The sequence below is a fragment of the Schistocerca piceifrons genome, chromosome 4 (assembly GCF_021461385.2).
Source record: "Schistocerca piceifrons isolate TAMUIC-IGC-003096 chromosome 4, iqSchPice1.1, whole genome shotgun sequence".
NCBI classification, from domain to species: Eukaryota; Metazoa; Arthropoda; class Insecta; order Orthoptera; family Acrididae; genus Schistocerca; species Schistocerca piceifrons.
Window position 1 is genome coordinate 513,156,899 of NC_060141.1, and position 26,365 is coordinate 513,183,263.

Here is a 26,365-nt window from a genome sequence, read left to right on the forward strand (position 1 = left end):
AAAGGAGTGGTTTTGTGGTGGCAGATTATGAAAATGAGGCTAACAATAGTCAGACGAAGAAATAATGACGTTAAAACCTGTGGGAAGCGGCTAAAAATTATAAGTGATGTGGGAAAAACGGAAATGGAAATAAAGCGAAAGTTATTAGAACTGGCCGAAATGGTTGTTAAAAAGGTGAAAGGAACTGTTTGTCAACTAGAAACGGTGGATATTATAGTGGTGGTAGTGCTGAAAGCGGCAAAAAAATTTTTTTGGTTATGGTTTGGAAGTGGGTTACGTATTATTGAGTATATAAAGGCGGGATAAAATAGTATAGCAGATTACGGTAAAAAGGAGAAGGTGAATACAAAGTGAAACTACTGGCAAAAACAGAAAGAGGAAAATAAGACTACAGAAAAGATTTCGAAATGCAACAGTGACAATAACAAACGTAATTGTTGGATTCAAATTAATGATGTCAATATAATAGAGGGAAACATTCCACGTGGGAAAAATTATATATAAAAACAAAGATGAGGTGACTTACCGAACGAAAGCGCTGGCAGGTCGATAGACACACAAGCAAACACAAACATACACACAAAATTCTAGCTTTCGCAACCAATGGTTGCCTCATCAGGAAAGAGGGAAGGAGAGGGAAAGATGAAAGGATGTGGGTTTTAAGGGAGAGGGTAAGGAGTCATTCCAATCCCGGGAGCGGAAAGACTTACCTTAGTGGGAAAAAGGACAGGTATACACTCGCACACACACACATATCCATCCACACATACAGATATATATATATATATCGCCCCCGGTGTAAAACCTGTCCCATGCACCCTCCCACCACCACCTATTCCAGTCCTGTAACCCGGAAGGTGTACACGATCAAAGGCAGAGCCACGTGTGAAAGCACCCACGTGATTTACCAACTGACCTGCCTACACTGTGAAGCGTTCTATGTGGGAATGACCAGCAACAAACTGTCCATTCACATGAATGGACACAGGCAGACAGTGTTTGTTGGTAATGAGGATCACCCTGTGGCTAAACATGCCTTGGTGCACGGCCAGCACATCTTGGCACAGTGTTACACTGTCCGGGTTATCTGGATACTTCCCACTAACACCAACCTGTCAGAACTCCGGAGATGGGAACTTGCCCTTCAGCATATCCTTTCTTCTCGCTATCCGCCAGGCCTCAATCTCCGCTAATTTCTAATTTCAATTTGCCGCCGCTCATACCTCACCTGTCTTTCAACTTCATCTTTGCCTCTGTACATCCGCCCCGACTGACATCTCTGCCCAAACTCTTTGCCTTTACAAATGTCTGCTTGTGTCTGTGTATGTGTGGATGGATATGTGTGTGTGTGCGATTGTATACCTGTCTTTTTTTCCCCCTAAGGTAAGTCTTTCCGCTCCCGGGATTGGAATGACTCCTTACCCTCTCCCTAAAACCCATATCCTTTTGTCTTTCCTTCTCCTTCCCTCTTTCCTGACGAGGCAACCATTGGTTGCGAAAGCTAGAATTTTGTGTGTATGTTTGTGTTTGTTTGTGTGTCTATCGACCTGCCAGCGCTTTTGTTTGGTAAGTTTCATCATCTTTCTTTATATATATATATATATATATATATATATATATATATATATATATATATTACAGTATGGGGTTATTAACCTCATGCCCAACCTCCAACCTGGAGGGTTGTATTTGGTTTACTCCTCTAAGGAAACTGGCTTCACTATGCCTCTAGAGCCCTCCGTGCCCTATGTTGTGGGACACACTTCATCTGGTTCCTCAGTCGAGACGAATCCAGCTTGGGTGACCCTGCCAGTAGCTGCGCTACAACTAGCATAGCTCTTGACTTCAACAAAATACGCAAACCCTCCCACCCGGCACTGAAGGTGCCTACTATAAGGCCATGTCCCCTGGGAGGGTAAAAATGCAAGTCCTTATTGCATTCCTTGTTGTGTTGAGACTAGGACATAGCTTGGTAGGAGAATGCAAACTTGTGGCTTCCCATATTATAACTTTTAATTGACACAATATTGGGAGAGTACAAGTACATATGTCTTTACCACACCAGCCCAAAAGACCAACAGACACAGAGATTGGTGAAAAAAACAACATAAAACATACAAAAATTGGTAGTATATCATTCAGTTTTCTGTCAGCTTACAGAGATAGAGCCATACCTCTGCACACTATCTTTGATGCATGGGGATGGTGTGAATAAGAAATAGTAAAAATATTTATTTATATGTGTAGGCCATTTAAAGAACCTACACAAGAATCAAACGGAGAGAGATGAATGCGTATGAGTGCATCACCCTTAACTAGAGTGTTAACTTACTGTGGAGCAGATAAGTCATAGTAATTATTGTAAATGTGCAGGTTGTTCTGTACATAAATTATTCCCAAGTCCAAAATATCGCTATAACTGAGGCCTTATTCAGAGATGGGTTTTGTTTGTCACTGCCCATCACACTAAAATTTGGACTTTAACTAACACAGATCTGTGATCCAACTACAATATTTGTGGAGGTCAAAGAAATTGTGAACTTAGATGTCTGGATTCTGTTGTATACCTGTTTGCAATACTTACTACCTAAGAAAGTGTACTGGTCACAATAAGGGTAATTCAGACACCCTTTATACTGAGTGCATAAATACTGTAGAAGAATTACTTAATCTCAACCATTAAAATTCTGATAATTTTTCGTAGTCAAATTCTTAGTCATAATATTAACATATGTACAAGTCTCTATCCTTCCTGTCCTCTGTGGTATGTCCACAATGAAGCATAAGATGAATCTGAATATAAGACAACCTTCATTACTTTTAAGAATTTCCTTGTCAGAACTTTATTTTTAACATGTTTTGACCAGTGAAAAATACAAACTGTTTTGTTGATGTAAAGAATCTTCCTAAAAGAATAAACATTTACCTATTCTATACTTCTGCTGTTTTTTTTGAGTGCCTAGATTTTGATAATAGTAGGCGAAATGAAACAACCAAAAAATGGTTTACATTTATCTTCACATCCTTTTTTGCCTGTCACCTGTGACATTACTATTTTTAATCATTATCATCTCTTGTATCATTATCTGGGATGATAGTTTCACCTAACCAATGAGAGACAAGAAAACAGGCAATGTATTTCTGTGCACAAACTGCATTGAAATTTATAATCTTGGTTGTCACAAATATTTGGCTGTTACTTCTGAATATGTTGTGATTTCTGATGTTATGGTTATAGTGGACTCAAAACACGACTGTTTTTCCGAATATGTATCAGGTTACGCATATGTATTGTTGTGAGAATATGACAATATTCCTTAGTCTCTTGATGCTTCCAGATATGTTGTCTGCCTGCTACTTTCTCATTGGCTGTGCACAACTAACAGCTGTCACATCCCCTTTCATTTCCATCAAATCTCACAGCAAGCGAGTGGTCTCATGTTTACAATACTTACAATATGCACAATTCTTAAAACAACAGACCAGCTCTTCATCAAGTCAAAAACAAGTGATAATGACTGAGCATTTTCACAGTTATTACATGATTGCTTCTCTGTCCACAATAGATTACTATGCTTTGAATTGTTTCTTAACTGTCCTCTGTAAATGAGCTGTCCAAAATAATGTTTGTACATGTCTTCAAAGCTGTTCATTTTTCATTTCCAGCAGTGTAGTTACTGTTACTAATTTCTCACATATAAAATAAAGCATGCTCATAATCAGATTAACTTATTTTCATAACTGTTGTAGGGGATTGGTTCTACCATTTTTAAAAAGTCATCTATATTTAAGGTGATGTAAACATATTTTTACAGCTTCATGTTTTTTACATATGGATTTTTATATTGCTTGACAGGAATCCAGATGCACTTCCATTTCACATACCCCACAAGAAATCATCGAAGAAGGTGGCACATGAAGAATTTCTGTCGGCAAAACCATCAGTATCAGTGGTAAATATAACCAAAATTAATCGTAGTCTCAGTGGTTAATTATTAGCCTACTGTAAGCTGAAGAAGAATTGAATTTTAGAGAAGGATTGAAGAAACATATAGGTGTCGTAATTGGCAACTGAGAGAAACACCTGTGAGGAATAAGGGAAGAGGTGTTGAAACAGTCCTTCCCTCTGCCTCCTTACACCCCATGTCTGCTTTAGACTCCATTCTCTGTCAGAATTCAATAATTGCATAAAAGCATCAGTATTAATAAATTATTGATACAGCAGCTAATGATACCATGTACAATTTTTAACAGTGTGTGACTTTGGAATATATTAATTATCCAGACATTTTGCAACATGGTTGATGTATAAAAATGAAACTGTGGAGCAACACAATTTTGTTATTGATAACTGCATATGACACTGAGGGAAATTCCCCAACCAGTGTGCCTGAGTTCAACACTATTTAAAGCCTGGAAGGGGGGAATGTAGAGAGCTCTTCAACTCTGTCCAAGGTTTACTGTGTCCCCACCCCATCAACCCGTCACCCTCCCATGCACTTGCACAAAGACACAAAATTAAAACATTAACTGCCATCTCCACAAGATTGTCCATGTACCAAAGTACAATTTTGGCATGAAAGACAGCAACAAATACAGGCTTTGCCACAAGGGGACAGGGCAGCTGTACCTGCATTTGTCTATGTAACATTAAATATTGATAAATAGGAAATAAAATATGATATGTTTTGACAGAAAATCCAAACTATCCTTACATATTAGTCATGGAGTAAGCTTACATCATTACCCATTTGTTATTGAATGATTGCTTTATAAGATCTTTAATTAAATGTGATATGCAATAAACTGTAACTATATCTTGTGAGTGAGTTTTCTGACCCCTCTACCCTTGTAGGAAAATTTCCCTACCTAACTTACGAAATAAACTACAAAATTTCAAATAGGACATGATAGGAACTACTCAAAGATAAATATCTGCACATGGTTAAGAAAAAACACATTTATTAAACAACTAAACTGCTATCAAGGAAATTAATGAGATGTTGATAACATTAACAGATGGAGAGAGTCACTCACCAATGTAGCAGCACAAGAGAAAGCCATGGCACTGAATTTTTTTAATGCAAGACACAGAATTAATTGTTTCTTGCAGAAGAAATAGTTTGGACAGGATTCAAAACAAAGACATGTGGCTAACACATGAGTGTGCTGGCAGAGACAGAGCTTGAAACTATGGCGGTATTCATGTGGATACTAACACTCACTGGCCAGAATTTCTTACAGCACAAGATAACGATTTACACACTAGACTCTGTAGATGATGTAAAGACAGTGTGGCTCGGCTGAGTCTTGAAACTTCACAATCAATATCTCTATGAAAAGTGTGTCGCAATGTGGCATGTTTGCTGTGGCGTGGTTATGAGGCTGAAGTTCATGTTGAGATCATGAGGAGAAGAATAGGACTGAGAGCGAGACTAGGTTGGCATAAGACTTGCTAGAACCAAGCTATTGTCAGGTAACATTGTGCAGGTATCCAGTTACACACAGAATCAACACCTTGGAGCAGAAGTAAGTACTCACAGGGAGAAACTCGCTGCCCTAGCAGATGGCTGTAGTGAGCTATGAATGTATGGAACTAATAAGCCAGATGTGCAATGAAAGGCCACCACACAATTCCCTCCTTTCCCTCCTGCAAGAACTAAGTGGTGACGGTGAATACCTGGTACTGGTTGATGGGCGTGTTGTACCAGTGGTGAGGCCATGGGTGGTGACATCGATACTGCAGGTGCTGGTCATGTGATGGAAGTAGGCACTGGATGTCAGGACACTAGGTGTGAGGTGGGGCAGGGTGGCCAGTAGTCAGTAGTGCCAGTTCACTACATGACATTGAATCGCAGTGTGGTATTGACAGCAGGTGCAAGCACAAGTAAGCTAGTGACCCCTGGGATGTGGGGTACCAAGTCAGGTTGGCCTAAGCCTGTGTCCATTGTTTGATGAGCAGGTGTAGGCAGGTGCTGGGCACAGTTCCAGTGCTGGGCTGAAAAGGCAAGAGTGCAACAGCATTGCTGGGTGACTGCAAGAAAGAGTTGGCAGCCTGGTGGCTGCATTTGACAGTTGAAAGTGCATGCACCAAGTATTGTGAGCAAGAATTGCTGGTTCCTGTGGCATGAGGACAGATCGTGGCAGTTCAAGGGCATTGAGCTGCAAACACATGAAATAATGCTGTTGTGGAAGTGGCAGAGGCTGCAATGTGGTTTTGGTAGCAGGGGAAGGAGGGGGTGGGGGAGGACTAACTAGCTACCAAGAGTGACGGAACCAAAATAATGCATAGGACACAGGCTGCAGGAGATGTAGTGAGCATCCTGCATGTCGGGGGTGCTGATGCCTGTGTTGTTGACAGCTGGTGGGTTGCGGCTGCACCATCACAGCATGCTGTGCTTTTCATGGTGTCCTTGGATGTGGTGTGGTAGGCTAGCATTTCGTGCACTTCGGTAGTGGGGCTGCTTTGTGAGGTGTCAGTGGTGGCAGTGTGTTGCTGCAGGGTTTGTATGGAGATGATAGTCCGACAGGCTGGTATGAGATTGGACTGCATATAGACAGGTTACAGCCTATCAGTCAAAATGCTGATAGGGAGTGCCATGAAGAGATTCGCTTCAGGACTTAGTGGGGGCCAGCGTAGTATGGGTGAAGGAGGGAGGGGACTGGTGAGCATTGATGTGCAATGTAATGTGAGTGCATGAGGCTAGGTCAGCATGAATGAATGATCTGCATTTGCCCAGCGCTGGGGAGTGGTCATGCAAGCTAGTGATGAACTCAGGGAAGACGGTCATCCACAGGCAGATCGACAGGCACTAGGAAGTCTCTGGCATGGCAGGCGGCTGGCTATAAACAAGGTAAGTAGCTGACCTCTCAGATCGGCCTTGTGAGTGACATGGAGCCTGGGAAGTACAAATGGAAGGATGGTGGGTCACCAGCTTTTGTGTGGCAGATGAGGGTTGCCTTCATGGTGTGAGGAAGCTGTTCCACCATGCTGTTGGTGGCTGGATTGTAGCTCGATGTCAGGTCCCCACAGAGGTCTGTAAAATATAACTTTCTATTTATATTACTTGAAAGAATGTTAAATCTTGTTAAATAGAGAGAATATTTTATAATCGAGATGGCTTCTGTTGACAGTAACTAGTAACTTTTATAAGTTAAGATAGCAACATGAGATTTACCTTTTGTAGTTTCTGTAGCAAAGTTCTGGAAGAAGTAATTCAGCAGTAAATATATCTTTTTTCGTTTGCGTGATAGTTAGCTTTTAAAGAGCTGGGTAAAACTTTGCAAAGAAAAGTATTTTTTCTTGTTAGTGCCCAGAAGTGGGGTCGACTAATGATGAAATATAGAATATCAGAGACTCGGAAAATCTAACTACTTTTTTTTACAATAATTCAGGTTATTATTTAGAAAAATTATTATGTACATTTACATGTTTCATGGCAGACATCTTCTGCAAAGAAAAGACAATGGAATCTGCCAACTTATGGTGACAATTAGTTATCGTTAATAATGTTTAATATTTTCTGTTTAGAAATTAGAATTCTCATCAGCAGAGCAAATCATCGCAGTAATTGCGATGAATAATATGTCATAAGACAAAAATAATAATTACAATGTTAAGAAATAGAGTTCACTAGAGCTAAAATGTCTGACAAGATAGAATCTGATACTTCGAGAGGCTAACAGAAAAGCGCTAGAACAATAGAGAGCACAAAAACAGTCATGCATTAGTTGATAGTAGTAACAGAGATATTAATGCCACGCCAATCACAGTAAGCTTGGCAATAACACTCAGACAATCAGCGTTACATGATAGCTGCAGTTAACGCAAAATATATCTTTCCTTTCACATAAATAATTAATTATTTCTACCTAGTCATGGGAGGCGTAATTTCACATCTGTCAGCATGCAAAAAAGAACAGTTGTAAGTTGGTGCCTGCAGTCTGGTGTGACATGCTATGGCAGTCGAAGTGGAAAATCCACGTGAAGTTGAAGGTGGCAGCTACTGTGCCTGGCATAGGCGTTGCATCAGGTGAGTGGGTGAACCTGTCCACCGGTAGCTGTCATAGAAAGGTAGAAGACTGACAGTGTTCACATGGATGTGGCTGAAGCAATGTATGACATCTGAGAAGGCAGCAATGGGGGCATGTTCGTGGCAGCTGATCTTGGTGCACTGACAGATGAGGCAGGTGTTGGCCCAGGTCCTGCAATTCCTCCGAATACCTGGAGCTGGAGATAGCTGAGCAAGGTAGCGTCCACACTTGTCAACAGAGAAGCTGCCTTCCATTCATGGAAGCCATGACTCTGGCATGTTTTCTTTTGATCTGCATAGTAGCAGCATTCTTCAGATGGCTGTGGAAGAAGTTTAACATGCCAAGGGAGTGATGGAAGTCATTGAATGTTGAATGCCTCTGGGCATGGAAAATCAAGGGTTGAACCTTGTCGGCAGGAGGCTTGAGTCAGTTGTGGAGATGATGATATTGGCACCCTGGAAGCGTCCAAAAATACTGTAGAGATGCTTGTGGTGCTCATCGGGTGTCATGGAGAAAATGAGTATGTTGTCCAAGTAGGGAAACAGCAGGGCAAGCCTCACAACATGCCATCCACTTTGGCCAGTATTATGGAGGCCAGAGGTCACCAAGGCACTCTTGTAGAACCCAAACAGTATGATGGTGGCAGTCTTCTGGATGTCCTCAGGTGAACCGAAATCTGGCTGAAAGTCTTGGTGCAGTCGATCATGCTCAAGATCGTAATCCCAGCCAGCATGTTGTAGCTGGTTAAGAGTGCCTTCGGGTACTGGCTTCCAATAATCACCATGTGGGCGCCAGGAGCCATCCTTATTCATGGCAAGGTGAAGGGCGGGTGCCCACAAGCTCTTTGAAGGATTCACCATACTGGTGGTGAGCAGCTCATTAAACTTGGCCTTGGCGATCCTGGATTTGTGCAGTGGTTGGGGAGGTTGGGGACATGATCAGCAGAAGACAAGTGGTGTTAATGTAGTGGACAGTTGAATGATAGACCTCCAAAGGCATGCTGGAGAGGTGTGTGAGAGTAGGAAATCACACCAGAAAGTCAGCATGTGGGCCAGAATATGTCACCTACTTCACATTGTAGGAAACAGTGAAATGAATGGTGCACTTCATTGATCTCCCAGTATCGGTGTCAGTAAGGTGCTGGGTGGCAAGTCATGGAGCAGTCAGTAGTACCCGATGGAGTCCACTCCGATAATGGGGTCAGTGACGCTGGTGGCTGTAAAGGTCCAAGGGAGATTTCGTTGTAGGCTGAGGTCAACACGATGATGTATGATGTATGTGGTGATGGTGTTCTTTGCAGTCATCAGGAGGAGTGCTGAATCAGTGCTAGGGGTCCCATATGAGCCAATTCATAAGATAGACAACTCAGGACTGGGGTCAATCTGGAATGGGAGCAATGTGGCTGCACAGGCACAGGGAGACTGAATACCTGCCAGGCAGGCGGAATCCTAGTGGCTGTTGTCATTTGGGTGCCAAGAACAGGGCTCCCTGCAGTTTGCAGCATCTGGGCCAAACTCTTGTGGTACTAGCAGCAGCCAGCCATGTCATGAGAGGTGTCAGCAGGGTGACTAGAGCTGGGACAGTGGTAGCTGTCATTGCACTGGTTGGTGGGGCTGCAAGCATGGCAGCAGTTGGCATCAGTGCAGGCTACAGTTGCCTGCCATGTTTCCAGGTTGGTGCTGAGGCGGCTGAGGGTGTCATATACTTGCATCTGCTGGTTGCTGTGGGCCAGTGTGGAGGAAGCAGCTGGTGACATTATTAGCAATGCATCAAGCAGTGAGGGGGAGCTTGTGGCAGGGTGGCTGGCAGAATGACAGCCAGCTGAGTGCGTCAGGTGGGGTGAGGCTGGTGTGCAGCGACAGCATTCGCAGGCAAGGTAGCCACCCTTTCAGTGAAGGCTGGTGGCACTGGTGAGGGAGAGTTCAGTGTGTGATGCCACAGCTGTCTATCAGAGCTGGGTGGTGAGCCAGCCAGATGTCAGAGACTTTGGTGAAGGAATTGAGAGTGTTGGAACTCCACACTAGTCGAGGGAAAGGAGGACCCAGATGCACTGCTTTTCAGATGATGAAAGTTGCGTCATGAGGTAGTGTCGGAGTCTCTTGTAGCATTCGTTGGTTGGGGATGATGAGATGACATTGCGGAACTCCATTGCATATGTCAGCTTGAGCTGGCTGATCGCTTGGTGGTGTCTTGAATTGATGGCATTCACTGAGGAAAACCGCATTCATGGTTCCCATGGATTGGTGAATGACACATGAGCCACAGCATGACTGGACCGACTGGTGGCAGAATGTGGAGGATTGGTAATGGATGCACTGAGGACAGGAGGAACAGCAGCACAATGGCATATTCAGGAGCCAGTGCAGGCATGGGCATGGAGTATGGTATTGGCACTGGGCCTGTTGTGGTCATATCAATGCAAGTTTCATGCACAGGTTGGCGTCGCAGCATTCCACTTCTGTGAGGCATGCAGTCAGGTTGGCTATGATGTGTAGCACTGGAAAACCATGGTCAGTAGGTTGCGGAAGGGACAATGAAACACTCACAATTGAAATAGCCTGTCATGCAAAGTACACTAGTGTCCACAGCACAAAAATGGAATTTGCTGGTGGGTGTGCATGAGCATGATGGTCAAAATGTGCACTAATGGGACAAGACAACCAACAATATCCTAAAATTGAAAATTAAGTTAACTGAGTTTATTGTACGGCTACCAGTGTAGGGAAGTTTCTCTACCTAACTTACAATGTTAATTACTAAATTGTGCATATGGCATTATGGGAACCATTGAAAGATAACTGTCTACATGTTCGTAAGAAACAAAACATTCCTTCAACAACTGAACTACTACAAAGGAAAATCATGAGATGGTCTAAAAGTTATTAGATGTTAGAAAGATTCAATTGCCAATGTAGTGGCATTATACAAAGACACGGCACAGTAATAGTAGCGAACACCAGACAAAGTCAGTACCTTGTTTCTGAGTATCATCCACATGACACCAAATTTTATTGACATGAGGCATGGAATTAATTGCCTCTTACTGAAGCAATAGTCTGGAGTGGACCCAAACTAAAGACAAGCGGTGAACACATCAGTGTGCGGTAGTGACGGATGGAGCTCAGAGCTCAGATAGAACTCACATCAGCACTAATACTCACTGGTCAGAATTTACAGTGTCACAAGACACTTATTTACACACCGGGCTGTGCAGAGGTTGTGAGGACTGCGTGGCGTGGGTGAGTCTTGAAAGTTCACACGAGCGTCTCCATGCAAAGCACGTCATCACATGGCATGTTCATTACAGCACATTTTCAGGGCCGAAGTTGATGCTGATGCCACAGAGAGAAGACCATGGCCGAGAGCGAGGCTAGTTCAGTGGAAGCCTTCGTAAAAACAAAGCTACTGTCCTCTATGGGTAGCCAGAGTCCATAGCAGCAGGTATCCTGCCACATGGAGGAATTAACAGCTTGGGGCAGAAGAGAACACATGAAGGAAGAAATGTGCAAACTAGGAATGTATGGAACTGCTAAGTCGGACGTGTGGCAAAAGTCTACCACACTCTCATTAAAACCATAAAAAGTACCAAAATTTAATTAAAATGTTGTTAAATAACCCAGTTCTATGCACTTATTGTTTGTCTGTTGGGGATTATAAGTCTTCAGTTAATAAAAACACAAAATAAAGAGAGAGAGAATCAGTATAAAATGTTTTGCACCAAACTTATTTTACATTGTTTTTTGTAAGTTCTTATTTCTCTTAGCACAGTCATTGTGGGTTAATGATTCCTTCATACTGAAGCTGCAAAGAGGTGTCTGGCTTCTGTTTATCCATACATTAAATCAGTATTATATGAAGCAGGAATGTATTTTCACTTCATAATTATTTTATTCAAAATTTTGCAGTTTTCAAAAATTAACACACCTTTTGACAAGAACTGCTAGCTTCCAACCATTACCTCGTACAATATCTGCATTACAACTACGTCAGAAGTGCCTCCTGCTGAAACATAACATAGTCTCCCTGAATAAGAAAAATGATAGAACAGTTTCAAAACAAAGATATGATTGTGAGACTGACATAATTGATGTTCTTGAACAAAGAGTTACAGTTGATTAATATTACATGAAAGCAAAAAGAAATACAGTCTTCTGTTGATTTTATCTTCTTGAACAGTTATGGAAGATAATAGATATGATTATAATACTAAATTTAAATATCCTTAAGTGAACACAACTGTGAAGTACATTAGAGATACAAAAATAATTATGTTTCTTATAAAACATTTAATCTTATGTCATTCTTATTTTTCATCAATGTACATTTAAATCAAAATTCTAGAAAATACATGATTTGAAATTTCTACCTTTTTGGATCATATTCTGAATTACTATGTATAGGGTTCTCCATTCCGCAACTAAAAGAGAGGTGAATTGAACAGTTCCATTACAGTACTATGGTTGCAAGTAATTTTGTTGTTGGTAATAAAGGAAATGAGTTTCTTAAGTGAATCTGGAATCATTTTGAATTTTTGCAAATAATGCTGTCTAGATTGCTTTCAGTACCTTTTATTTATTACAAGAGTGACATATTTTGGTTACTGCAATCATCAGAGTAACATAAGAGAGAGAAATGGAATATACATACACTACTGGTCATTAAAATTGCTACACCACAAAGATGACGTGCTACAGACATGAAATTTAACAGACTGGAAGAAGATGCTGTGATATGCAAATGATTAGCTTTTCAGAGCATTCACACAACGTTGGCGCCAGTGGCGACACATACAATGTGCTCCCATGAGGAAAGTTTCCAACCGATTTCTCATACACGAACAGCAGTTCACCATCATTGCCTGGTGAAACATTGTTGTGATGCCTCGTGTAAGGAGGAGAAATGCGTACCATCACGTTTCCGACTTTGATAAAGGTAGGATTGTAGCCTATCGCGATTGCGGTTTATTGTATCAAGACATTGGTGCTCACGTTGGTCGGGATTCAATGACTATTAGCAGAATATGGAATTGGTGGGTTCAGGAGGGTAATACGGAATGCCATGCTGGATCCCAATGGCCCCATATCACTAGCAGTCTAGATGACAGGCATCTTATCCGCATGACTGTAACGGATCGTGCAGCCACGTCTCGATCCCTGAGTCAACAGATGGGGACATTAGCAAGACAACAACCATCTGCACGAACAGTTTGATGACATTTGCAGCAGCATGGACTATCAGCGCGGAGACCATGGCTGTGGTTACCCTTGACGCTGCATCACAGGCAGGAGTGCCTGCGATGGTGTACTCAATGACGAACCTGGGTGCACGAATGGCAAAACGTCATTTTTTCGGATGAATCCAGGTTCTGTTTACAGCATCATGATGGTGGCATCCGTGTTTGGCAATATCGCAGTGAACGCACATCGGAAGCGTGTATTCGTCATCGCCTTACTGGCATATCACCTGGTGTGATGGTATGGGGTGCCATGGATTACACATCTTGGCCACCTCTTGTTCGTATTGACAGCACTTTGAACAGTGGATGTTACATTTCAGATGTGTTACGATCCGTGGCTCTACTCTTCATTCGATCCCTGTGAAACCCTACATTTCAGCAGGATAATGCACGACTGCATATTGCAGGTCCTGTACAGGCCTTTTTGGATACAGAAAATGTTTCACTGCTGCCCTGGCCAGCACATTCCCCACATCTCTCACCAATTGAAAACGTCTGGTCAATGGGGGCCGAGCAACTGGCTCATCACAATACGCCAGTCACTACTCTTGATGAACTGTGGTATCGTGTTGAAGCTGCATGGGTGACCATACCTGTACATGCCATCCAAGCTCTGTTTGACTCAATGCCCAGGTGGATCGAGGCCATTCTGACGGCCAGAGGTGGTCGTTCAGGGTACTGCTTTCTCAGGATGTATGCACCCAAATTGCATGAAAATGAATCACATGTCAGTTCTAGTATAATATATTTGTCCAATGAATACCTGTTTATCATCAGCATTTCTTCTTGGTGTAGCAATTTTAATGGCCAGTAGTGTATATGTTCTAACATTCTCACATATAAAAGACTCTCTGTATGTAGAAAAAAATCTGATGATTCATTATAAGAATTAAAATATCAGAACTGGAGGTTTTATTCTAATCTGATGTGAAAAGTTCATCAAGAGCTTTTTGTCCAAAAACATTTCTCCTTCCTGATGCATTTTGTCTGAGAACTCTTTCCTTTTCACCATCTAAAAGTTTACACATTGATGTGTTAAGATAAACTCAGTAGCTCCCCATTATTTAATTTGAGACAGAAGCATAGTCACAGCATTTGCACATTATCACATGGTGATTACCAAAGCTCTTGCTAGAGTATGTCCACATGAACTGGACCATACTAAACAATAACAATTAAAACAACAATGATCATGATTTATCTTTTTGTCTTTCTGCCCAGTTTTTTATCTAGCATGCACAGAAAGTGTGGATGTGCTGTTTTCTCTGTGGCACAGAGCATACAATTTGCACCAACTTCCTGGACTGATCATAAAAGAACTCTGCTACTGTGCTCAGTGTCCAAGTAACCCATATAATCTCACAGGTCCAAACTTTTCTCATCATTTCCACCACAGAAAATCACACTGTCTTTTACACAGTGCAAAACATGTTACAACAAAGTATTTTATATTCTGGGCATCTGTAGCTGCTGAAAGGCATAATGTTAAGAAGAGCCCTCTGATAACTGGTAAAATTCTTGTTTTAGTGATACACAACTGGTTTTGTGACCTAAAGCTGCTTCATCAGGTACACCCTATATGATAAAGAGTAATACACAGTGTTTGAGGACACTAAAATAAAATGAAGGTGATATCCATAATATACTCACAATGTTAAAAGGTTATATGTGTACCCATCACTCCTAGACAAGATATATTACTCAGTGAATATTGTTTACTATATATTGGCAAACATAGGTCCTTTGTTTTAAAATTTGCCTGCATCTAAAAAAAGAATTAATATTTCATGGTGAGAGAGAGCCAACATCTTTTTAAAAAAATTGGATTGGCAATAAAAAATAATTACTACTAGGATGATAAGTTGGAGCACAAGCAAATTACTGTGTGAAAACATATAAGTTGGCACTTTTTTACTGATGGGACTGCAGGGTACAATCCAGTGATGGGAAGGGCAGAAGTAGCCTGGACAAGTGATGAAGATGGACTAGCAGGCTGATGAAGTGGAGACTACCTTGTGGACAATGTGACGTCTTGTACTGATGACTAGAAGTGCTGGGTCACTCCCTTTACAAGCCAGAATAAAGTTTTAAAACATTTTTAGTGTTTTCTCACCATAAAATATATGTTCTTCTTTCAGATGCTGGCAAGTTTTAAAACAACGGATGCTTTGTTTGTCAATATAAAGTAAACAATATTCATGGAGCAATATATTATGTCTAGGAACAATGGGTACACCTACGATCTTTTACCACTGTGAGTATATTTTAGATATCACCTCCATTAAGTTTAGTTCCCACAAAGTTGAGACACTGTATATTACTCTTTATCATGTAGGTTGCACCACATGAAGCAGATTTAGGTCATGAAACTGATTGTGCATCAATAAAACAAGAATTTTATCAGCTGTCAGTGGAACTCTTCATAACATAATGTATACGGCAGTTATTATTTTATTTTTTGATCAGTTAGTTTGGAAACCATAACAGCTATGTTTACCAGACAATGGCGTATTGTGTTTGGTGCAAATGCTTCATTTAAAGCCAACACATAAAATGAGATACTCATTGAACCACCACATCTCCTTTCTCATAAGGAAGTGCAAAGAAGTGAGTGAAAATAGATTATTGCAATAAAATTAAAGAATACACATTATTTCCAATGATAAATAATTTATATTTCTTCTTAATTTCATCCAAGTCAGTGATGACACTATGAGACAGGGCACATATTAAGGATCACCTCATCATGAGATGTCAAGTGATTTGGCTGTGTAGGACAGTGAGCCAGTTATTGAGTTGAGCTTGTGCCATGATGTGCGAGTTGTAGACAGCCCGGCAGCCTGGCGGACCTGCCCTATGGAGCAGAGCCTGGCTAGCCAGCCAGGATAGAGTTGGACCAGCAACACTGGGCCAGACTGCGAGCTTACACATGGGCTATGCACTACGCAGGATTTTGGCACTAGCATACTAGACTCATAGCAACTAATAATTCTAGGCAAACAGACAGTGTTGTGACAGATACAGCACATTAAGACCACAACATTATTGTTGTGAGACTGAATACCATAACAGCCAAATCCCTTAAAAACAAAAGCAAAATATATCTATTTACGATAACAGTTGAAAATTTGCTTGATGCCTTCCTAACACACAGTCTCCATTTGTCCCATACTAACTATGTAAGTGTAGACCGAATGTGGCTCAAATTCAAAGAAATAATGTTCACATCACTTGAGAGCTTATAACAATTAATTAGTGTGAGGTGCTTTTAATAGTTTCCACAACAAAACTCTTTCACTAAATATGGTAGAAAATCTAAAGACATTCTCATCAAATGTAAAGTACAACGGTGACAAGACAATCCATACATTCAATCTGTGATAGCAATGGTAATGTTACTGATTGCAGCACCACTAAAGTGGGGTTACCAAACATAGTTTTCCATAACTCTTTCACCTAAGAAGATGCAGTAAATATTCCAGAATTTGAAACTGGAACAGCTGTGGACATGAGTAATTTATAAGTGTGTACCTTCGATGTACTAAAACAACATGAATTGCTTAATAAAGGAAATTCTCCAGCTCCAGATTATATAGCAAATGGTTGCTTTCAGAGAATACTGAGGAAATAGTTCCATTTTTAGCACCATGCAAAGACACCCATTCTATGAATGATCTGTATGTAGAAACTGTTACACCAGACTACAAAAAAGCAAATAGAGGTAATCCACTGAATTATAGATCTATATCATTGACATTCTCCCCCCCCCCCCCTCCCCATGAACCATGGACCATGCCGTTGGTGGGGAGGCTTGTGTGCCTCAGTGATACAGATAGGTGCAACCACAACGGAGGGGTATCTGTTGAGAGGCCAGACAAACGTGTGGTTCCTGAAGAGGGACAGCAGCCTTTTCAGTAGTTGCAGGGGCAACAATGTGGATCATTGACTGATCTGACCTTGTAACATTAACCAAAACGGCCTTGCTGTGCTGGTACTGTGAACGGCTGAAAGCAAGGGGAAACTGCAGCCATAATTTTTCCCGAGGGCTTGCAGCTTTACTGTATGGTTAAATGATGATGGCGTGCTCTTGGGTAAAATATTCCCGAGGTAAAACAGTCCCCCATTCGGATCTCTAGGTGGGGGCTACTCAGGAGGATGTCATTATCAGGAGAAAGAAAACTGGAGTTCTACGTGTTGGAACGTGGCATGTCAGATCCCTTAATCGGATCGGCAGGTTAGAAAATTTAAAAAGGGAAATGGATAGGTTAAAGTTAGATATAGTGGGAATTAGTGAAGTTCGGTGTCAGGAGGAACACTACTTCTGGTCAGGTGAATACAGGGTTATAAATACAAAATCAAATAGGGGTACTGCAGGAGTATGTTTAATAATGAATAAAAAAAAAATAGGAGTGCAAGTAAGCTACTAGAAACAGCATAGTGAACGCATTATTGTAGCAAAGATAGACACAAATCCCACACCTACCACAGTAGTAAAAGTTTATATGCCAATTAGCTCTACAGATGATGATTTATGAAATGTATGATGAGATAATAGAAATTATTCAGATTGTGAAGGGAGGTGAAAATTTGATAATCATGGTGACTGGAATCCCATAGTAGGAAAAGGAAGAGAAGGAAAAGTAGTAGGTGAATATGGAATTGGGGTAAGGAATGAAAGAGGAAGCTGCCTGGTAGAATTTTGCACAGAGCATAACTTAACCATAGCTAACACTTGGTTCAAGAATCATGAAAGATGGTTATGTACATGGAAGAGACCTGGAGACACTGGAAAGTTTCAGATAGATTATATAATGGTAAGACAGAAACTTAGGAACCAAGTTTTATATTGTAAGGCATTTCCAGGGCAGATGAGGACTCTGACCACAATCTATTGATTATGAACTATAGATAAAACTGAATAAACTGCAAAAAACTGGGAATTTAAGGAGATGGGACCTGGATAAACTGAAGGACCAGAGGTTGTGAAGAGTTTCAGTGAGAGCATTAGGGAACGATTGACAAGAATGGGGGAAAGAAATACAGTAGAAGAAGAATGAGTAGCTTTGAGAGATGAAATAGTGAAAGCAGCAGAAGATCAAGTAGGTATAAAGACGAAGGCTAGTAGAAATCCTTGGGTAACAGAAGAAATATTGAATTTAATTGATAAAAGGAGAAAGTATAAAAATGCTGTAAATGAAGCAGGCAAAAAGGAATAAAAATATCTCAAAAATAAGATTGACAGTAATTTCAAAAAGGCCAAGCAGGGATGGATGGCTAGAGGACAAATGTAAGGATGTAGAGGCTTATCTCACTAGGGGTAATTTGGATACTGCCTACAGGAAAATTAGAGCGACCTTTGGAGAAAAGAGAACCACTTGTATGAATATCAAGAGCTCAGATGGAAACCCAGTTCTAAGCAAAGAAGGGACAGTAGAGAGGTGGAAGGAGTATATTGAGGGGCTACACAAGGGCGATGTACTCGAGGACAATATTATGGAAATGGAAGAGGGTGTAGATGAAGATGAAATGGGAGTGAAGAGTTTGACAGAGCACTGAAAGATCTAAGTCAAAGCAAGGCCCCGGGAGTAGACAACATTCCATCAGAAATACTGATAGCATTGGGAGAGCCAGCCCTGACAAAAGTCTACCATCTGGTGAGCCAGATGTATCACATAGGCGAAATACCCTCAGACTTCAAGAAGAATATAATAATTCCAATCCCAAAAAAAGCAGGTGTTGACAGATGTGAAAATTCCTGAACTATCAGTTTAATAAGTCATGGCTGAAAAATACTAACACAAATTCTTTACAGACGATTGGAAAAACTGGTAGAAGCTGACCTCGGGGAAGATCAGTTTGGATTCCATAAAAATGTTGGAATGTGTGAGGCAATACTGACCCTACGACTTATCTTAGAAGATAGAGTAAGGAAACGGAAACTTACATTTCTAGCATTTGTAGACTTAGATAAAGTGTTTGACAACATTGAGTGGAATACTCTCTTTCAAATTCTGAACATGGCAGGGGTCAAATACAGGGAGCGAAAGGCTATTTACAATTTGTACAGATACCAGTTTGCAGTTATATGAGTCGAGATGCATGGAAGCAGAGGTTCGGAAGGGAGTGAGACAGGGTTGTAGCCTATCCCCAATATTATTCAATCTGTATATTGAGCAAGCAGTAAAGGAAACAAAAGGAAAATTCAGAGTAGGAATTAAACTCTACGAATAAGAAATAAAAACTCTGAGGTTTGCTGATGACATTGTAATTCTGTCAGAGGCAGCAAAGGACCCGGAAGAGCAGTTGAACGGAATGGACAGTGTCTTCAAAGGAGGATATAAGAGGAACATCAACAAAAGCAAAACGAGGATAATCGAATGTAGTCGAATTAAATTGGTTGATGCTGCTGGAATTAGATTAGGAAATGAGACACTTAAAGTATTGAAGGAGTTTTGCTATTTGGGGAGCAAAATAACTGATGATGGTCGAAGTAGAGAGGATATAAAATGTAGACTGGCAATGGCAAGGAAAGCGTTTCTGAGGAAGAGAAATTTGTTAACATCGAGTATAGATTTAAGTGTCAGGAAGTCTTTTCTGAAAGTATTTGTATGGAGTATAGCCATGTATGGAAGTGAAACATGGACGATAAATAGTTTAGACAAGAATAGAATAGAAGCCTCCAAAATGTGGTGCTGCAGAAGAATGCTGAAGATTAGATGGGTGGATGACATAACTAATGAGGAGGTGATGAATAGGATTGGGAGAAGAGAAATTTGTGGCATACCTTGACTAGAAGAACTGATCAGTTGGTATAACATGTTCTGAGGCGTCAGGGGATCACCAATTTAGTATTGGAGGGCAGTGTGGAGGGTGATAATCATAGAGGGGGACCAAGAGATATATACACTAAGCAGATTCAGAAGGATGTAGGTTGCAGTAGGTACTGGGAGATGAAGAAGCTTGCACAGGATAGAGTAGTAAGGAAAACTGCATCAAACCGGTCTCTGGACTGAAGAGCACAATAACATGAATAAAATTTTTTCAAAAATGAAATTTTTTCTGAATCAATACTTTTCAGTTAATTAGTTTTAGCTGCATATTCACTAATGAACCTGATTATTATCTGACGCAGTCTTATAGAACTTGAATAACTTATCTTGACTTTTAATGATTACTTTGTATAAATTTTCATCTTTTCTGTAGAAATGATCTTTCTGTAAACTATATTAAGAGGATATTAATTGGAAGGGAAAGAGATTATCTACTGCTAGAGATACAGCACCAATTACAGCCATATAAGCATACAGCGCAGCAGCTTCATACTTTTACCACAGAAATCAGCATTCCCGGCTCATCTCATTTGTAGGTAGAATTTATTCATAATTTGCTCCTTCAATCTTTTTATGATTCCAAATCTTGTGAACATGTAACAAATACTATGAAAGATTCATTAGTTTCTTGTAACAATAATATGAATCATTTATCTCAAAAATTTTTATCTCAACAATTGTTTTGTATTTTGCTCGGCTCCGTCCTTTAAGCATTCACCATTGAATAAGTATATGTGGGCAGAATGAAAATGGAAATAATAATTACATGAAAGAAATTTGAAGATAATTTATGAATCTGTACACAATCCTGGGTGAACTTTAATTGATACCAGTATCAACAGCCTTTCAATATCAATACATTCAAGGTCAATATTCAGAATTGACATTAATCACATTGTGCTTAGTTTTGATTTTGACAATGTCAGTGCAGTATCGTTCCTCCAGGATATTGCGTAATTCTTCTTGTCTGCTCCGAACCTCTTGATGCAGGATTTTGGTGGGAAGTCAAATGATGAACAGATAGGAGGGGACATCATAAATGGGCGAATAAATTTTGCTTTTCTAGTAACTTTTTATAACACTTTTACTGTACAGTTTTTAACAATGCTGGTATGACGGAACCAAGCATACATCCACACCCTACCACTTATCGGAACAAAAATGGGGGAAGATACAGGAATAAATAATTGAAGAGTGTATTTCTTATTTTGTTTCATACAGATGTATCAAAACATTATCCTTGTCACAAAACAGCTTGTTATTTTATCTTTGTTGGTGTCGGTAACCCATTCAGTTTACATATAGCTTACATATAAGAAAGGAAAAGAACGAAAAGAATTATGTGATTCAACATAGGAGCCACTTCATTTATACTTGGTGGTTCCATGTCAATTCATCTGCTGTGAATGCCACAAGCAGTAAGGCTATGGCTCTTGGTATTGGCTATCTGGGTCAGTATCCTCACTTGTAAATTTCTTTATCTCCATCTCCTTTGTTGGTTACATTCCTCCCTATACAATTAGCACATGTGGCTGGTACTGTTTCACTTTGTGCTGGGACCATGTTTATGGGGATTAACACTCTTGAAGAACCAAAGATTAGATTAGGTTAGATTAGATTTACTTTCATTCCAATTGATCCGTAGTGAGGAGGTCTTCCAGGGTGTAGAACATGTCAGAAAAACAACAATACATGACAAATATTTACAACTAAAACAAATAAGCTAATGTACCGTTCCACAGGTCCCAAGTGGAATGATTGTCATTTTTTAATGAACACTATATGAAAGAGCCATTTTACAAATACTAATGCACTGAATTTAAAATAAAAAAGTTTTTTATTTATTTATGAGGTAATAAACGTGTAAAACAACTACTATAATACTTATTTACAATGAACACATTACTGCACTGAAATTGTGAAAAGGTTATATACAAATAAATTGGTTTTACTGAGAAATTCATCAACGGAGTAGAAGGAGTTGGCCACCAATAAATCCTATAGGTTTCTCTTAAACTGAATTTCATTGGTTGTTAAGCTTTTTATGGCTGCTGGCAAGTTATTGAAAATGTCTGTTCCTGAATAATGCACACCTTTTTGTACAAGACTAAGTGACTTTAAATCCTTGCGAAGATTATTCTTATTTCTAGTATTGATTCCATGAATTGAGCTGTTGGTTTGAAAAAGTGATGTATTGGGAGGCAGTAGTTAGTATCCCTGGTTCCCTAAACAGGCTTCTGCAGGATGTTCTTGAGTTCATACCGCATATAACTCTTACTGCACGTTTTTTTGCCTGGAAAACTTGAGCTTGGCTTGATGAATTACCCCAAAAAATAATCCCATATGACATTATGGAATGAAAGTAAGCATAGTATGCCAGCTTTTTCATTTTTATATCCCCTATGTTTGACACAATTCGCATTGCAAATAGAGATTTGTTAAGATGCTTCAGCAGTTCTGTGGCATGCTCCTCCCAGTTGAATTTATTATCAAGCTGTAATCCCAAGAATTTAACACTGTCCACTTCTTCTATCTGCTTGCCATCGTATGTTAGGCATATACTCGTGGGACAGCCATTACAAGTTCTAAACTGCATGTAGTGTGTTTTTTCGTAGTTTAGTGACAAAGAATTGGCTAGGAACCAGTGATTAATGTCCACAAATATTTTATTAGCTGATCTTTCTAATACTACACTTGATTTGCTATTTATTGCAATGTTTGTATCATTGGCAAACAAAACGAACTTGACATCTGGTAATGTTACTGATGAAAGGTCATTGATATACACAAGAAAAAGTAAGGGCCCCAAAATGGAACCTTGTGGGACCTCACATGTAATTAGTTCCCAATTGGATGGTGCCTGATAGCTTGATACATGTCTCTTTCCTATTAACATCCTTTGTTTCCTGCCAGAGATATAAGATTTGAACCATTTTGCAGCATTTCCTGTTACACTATAATATTCTAATTTATTTAAAAGGATATTGTGATTTACACAGTCAAATGCCTTTGACAGAGCACAAAATATACCAGTTGCCTGCAATTTTTTGTCTAATGAATTAAGCACATTTTCACTGTAAATGTAGATAGCCTTCTCAATATCAGAACCCTTTAGAAATACAAACTGTGACTTGGACAGTATGTTATTTGATATAAGATGGTTATAAAGCTGATTGTACATTACTTTTTCTAAAATTTTTGAGAACGCTGGAAACAGTGAAATTGGATGGAAATTTGATGCTATTTCTTTATCTCCCTTCTTTAACAGCAGCTTAACTTCAGCATATTTCAACCATTCAGGAAATATTCTACTGATAAACAACTGGTTACACAGATAGCTTAATATGTTACTTAGCTCAGAATCACATTCTTTAATTAACTTTGTTGATATTTCATCATACCCACTAGATGTTTTTGATTTTAAAGATTTTATGATGGACACTATTTATGCTGGGGTAGTGAGAGTCAAATTCATATTATGGAAGTTACTTGAAATGTCTGATCTGAGGTATTCCATAGCAGCATCTACCGAACCTGACAACCACGTCTTTTCAGTAACAGTTATAAAATGTTTGTTAAAAAGTTCTGCAACACTATACACATCTGTCATCAATGTATCATTTACTCTTAATGCTATTTGTTCCTCTTCATGTGTGGTTCTACTGGTCTCCTCCTTCACTATGGTGGAGATGGATGGTCCATCTCAATATTCATTGGAGTTGGGGGAAGAAAGCTACTGAATGCGTAGGGTTCTAGTCCCTTGGCTTCAGGTTTTTGGTGAATTTTATTTCAGTGAAATTGGACGGAAATTTGATGCTATTTCTTTATCTCCCTTCTTTAACAGCGGCTTAACTTCAGCATATTTCAACCGTTCAGGAAATATTCCACTGATAAATGACTGGTTACACAGATAGCTTAATATGTTACTTAGCTCAGAATCACATTCTTGTGCCCTTGTGGCACAAGGTGTATTTCTGTGTCTATCATTGGTGATATCATCAGAAGCTGTAAAGACTCAGATTGCAGTTTCAAACTTAAACTCAGCAAGTTGAACTGTTCGTACATATCCACGCAACACTCTATAACACACATCGGCATGACTCCGCAACCTTAGACTGCAGTCTGATGATGTCATGACTCGAATATTGTTTATATACATGTGAACAGTACTGGGCTTGCTGACTTTGTTTGACTTTCAAACTGCTTTCTGAATCTTATTGCCTGTAATGATGTCTCCAGCATTAGGAGATTAAATGTGAGGTACATAAATATTCCGTGGACCCCGGCTCAATTTTTGTGAAACAAAATTCCTCAAGGCCATGAAAGTCTGCATTAGCTCCAGATCTGTCAGGGGCCATTCCATGGGTGACCTTGCTGAGGTATCTTGTGTAAGAGGCCAACTGCTAATGCCTGATGCTGCTGACCATTGTGGAGTGCACCTTTCTGATTTTGATGCCATTATGAACCTGAGACTGCCTGCTGTGATGTCCTATTAATTGTTCTTTTATTTTTTAAATTAATAATAATAATATTTTTATAACGACACAGACTTTTCAAAAACATCACAAGTTGGATGACCAATAATTGTTTTTCCAAAGAATAAGCTACAGATCAGTTCAAAATTAATTACCAATGACATGCAAGAATGACTAACCAATATCTCTCCCACAGCAGCATAGGTCTTCCTTCTTAGTTGACATCACAATGAAACATGCAGTACAATATACTAAAATAGAAAATGATTAGCAAAATAGGTTCAGACTAAAAAGTTATTTCTGAGTGAAGACTAGTTAATTTCACATATTTATCAGTAATTATTTATCATCACGCAGTGGTTACAAATAACAAGCCCTGTCTCAGTAGCCCAATAAATAGCATAGGAAAATATGCGCAGTTATGCAATAACATGAGCAGACAAAATTGCATGTTGCTCAATAGCGTGTTTGGACAAGAGAGTGTGTACATTAAGTAAATCTAGTGATACAACGAATGCTAGGGAGACGTATTTATACCACAAACTTAGTATCTTCATCGACAGGAATTATATCCATTATAAAAGAGGTGAAGTAATCAAGCAAAAATTACATAAATTTATGTCAAAATAGGTACTACACTACTAGGATGTAATCTGATGCCTGGAGCTGGGAACCTGTGATTCCCTGGATTGGTCAGATGCAGTTGGTTGCACCACCTGTGTATGACGTTGGTTGTGATGATGGCAGCATTGATCATCTAGAAACATCATGACATGTTTGGCAGCCAAATACCTTGCTCACCACAGCATGCACTGAATAGGTGCACACAAATCATTGTATTTGTATAAGAAATAGAAGAGACTCTGTGATTGGTGTCTATGTAAGACTTCCACTGGATTTTTATCAGCGATGAGGATTACATACAGCTGTAAAAAAATTGTGGCAGTTCTTTGTTATAAATGGTCTCCTGCATAATTTTTCATCTGAGACCCGAAACTTCTTAGTAACTCTTCTACCTCTGCCAACTCAAAAAATCTTTTCTGTTGATCTCCAATTTGACAAAACTAATAAAAAATTTATCCTTATAAATCAGAAGCCAACTCAAACAATCTTTGCAGTCACTCTCCAATTTTTTGCAAAAAACTAATAAAAATTTATCCTATAATAAGTGAGTAGGAGAGAAGGTTGGAAAGGATATAGGGGGATGAGAAAGTCAGAGTTAATTAATTTTATAACTAAGCAACTCATTCAAAAAAGGCTCTGGGGTAAACTGCCTTATTCTGAAATTGAAAGTACTGATGATGACATTTTCAAAAGTGTTGAGGATAAACCATTGAAAGACGTATTTCCATTTCATACCAATGTGTTTGAGAGACAAAGATATAGAATGGCAGTTAACCAATATCTAGTTAATAAAGCATTTTGAGAGAGATTGAAAACAATAAATTTTGAGAACAATCTAAACTTGCTTGACCCAAAATTCTTCTTGAATGCATCAAAGCCAAACATCATGGAAAACGTGAATAATCAGCTAAAGATTCATAGAGGAGTAAAGATTAATTTCATCCTTTTCTGCGAATATCAGATGGAAGAAGGTCAAAAAATGATGGAGTTCAGATTTCAAACACCATACTACACAATCATTACAGAGAATGATTTAATTAAACAATTCAAGCATGGAAAGCAAGCTTTTCCAGCACAAATGATTAATTTTGAAACTTGAGCATCAGGATGGACACTAAACAGAATTTTTGGTCTACTACTAATAATCGATCAATATGTACATGAAT

The 26,365-nt window shown here is 39.6% G+C and overlaps 1 protein-coding gene across 1 annotated transcript in view; it reads left to right on the forward strand.

Annotated features, from left to right (window-relative positions):
- LOC124795954 (dynein axonemal heavy chain 6) overlaps positions 1 to 26,365 on the forward strand; it is a 1,096,896-nt gene that overhangs the window by 44,080 nt on the left and 1,026,451 nt on the right. Inside the window, exon 2 of the mRNA XM_047260034.1 lies at positions 3,857 to 3,953. Within this exon, the coding sequence (XP_047115990.1) occupies positions 3,857 to 3,953 (97 nt within the window). The remainder of the gene's footprint in view (positions 1 to 3,856; positions 3,954 to 26,365) is intronic.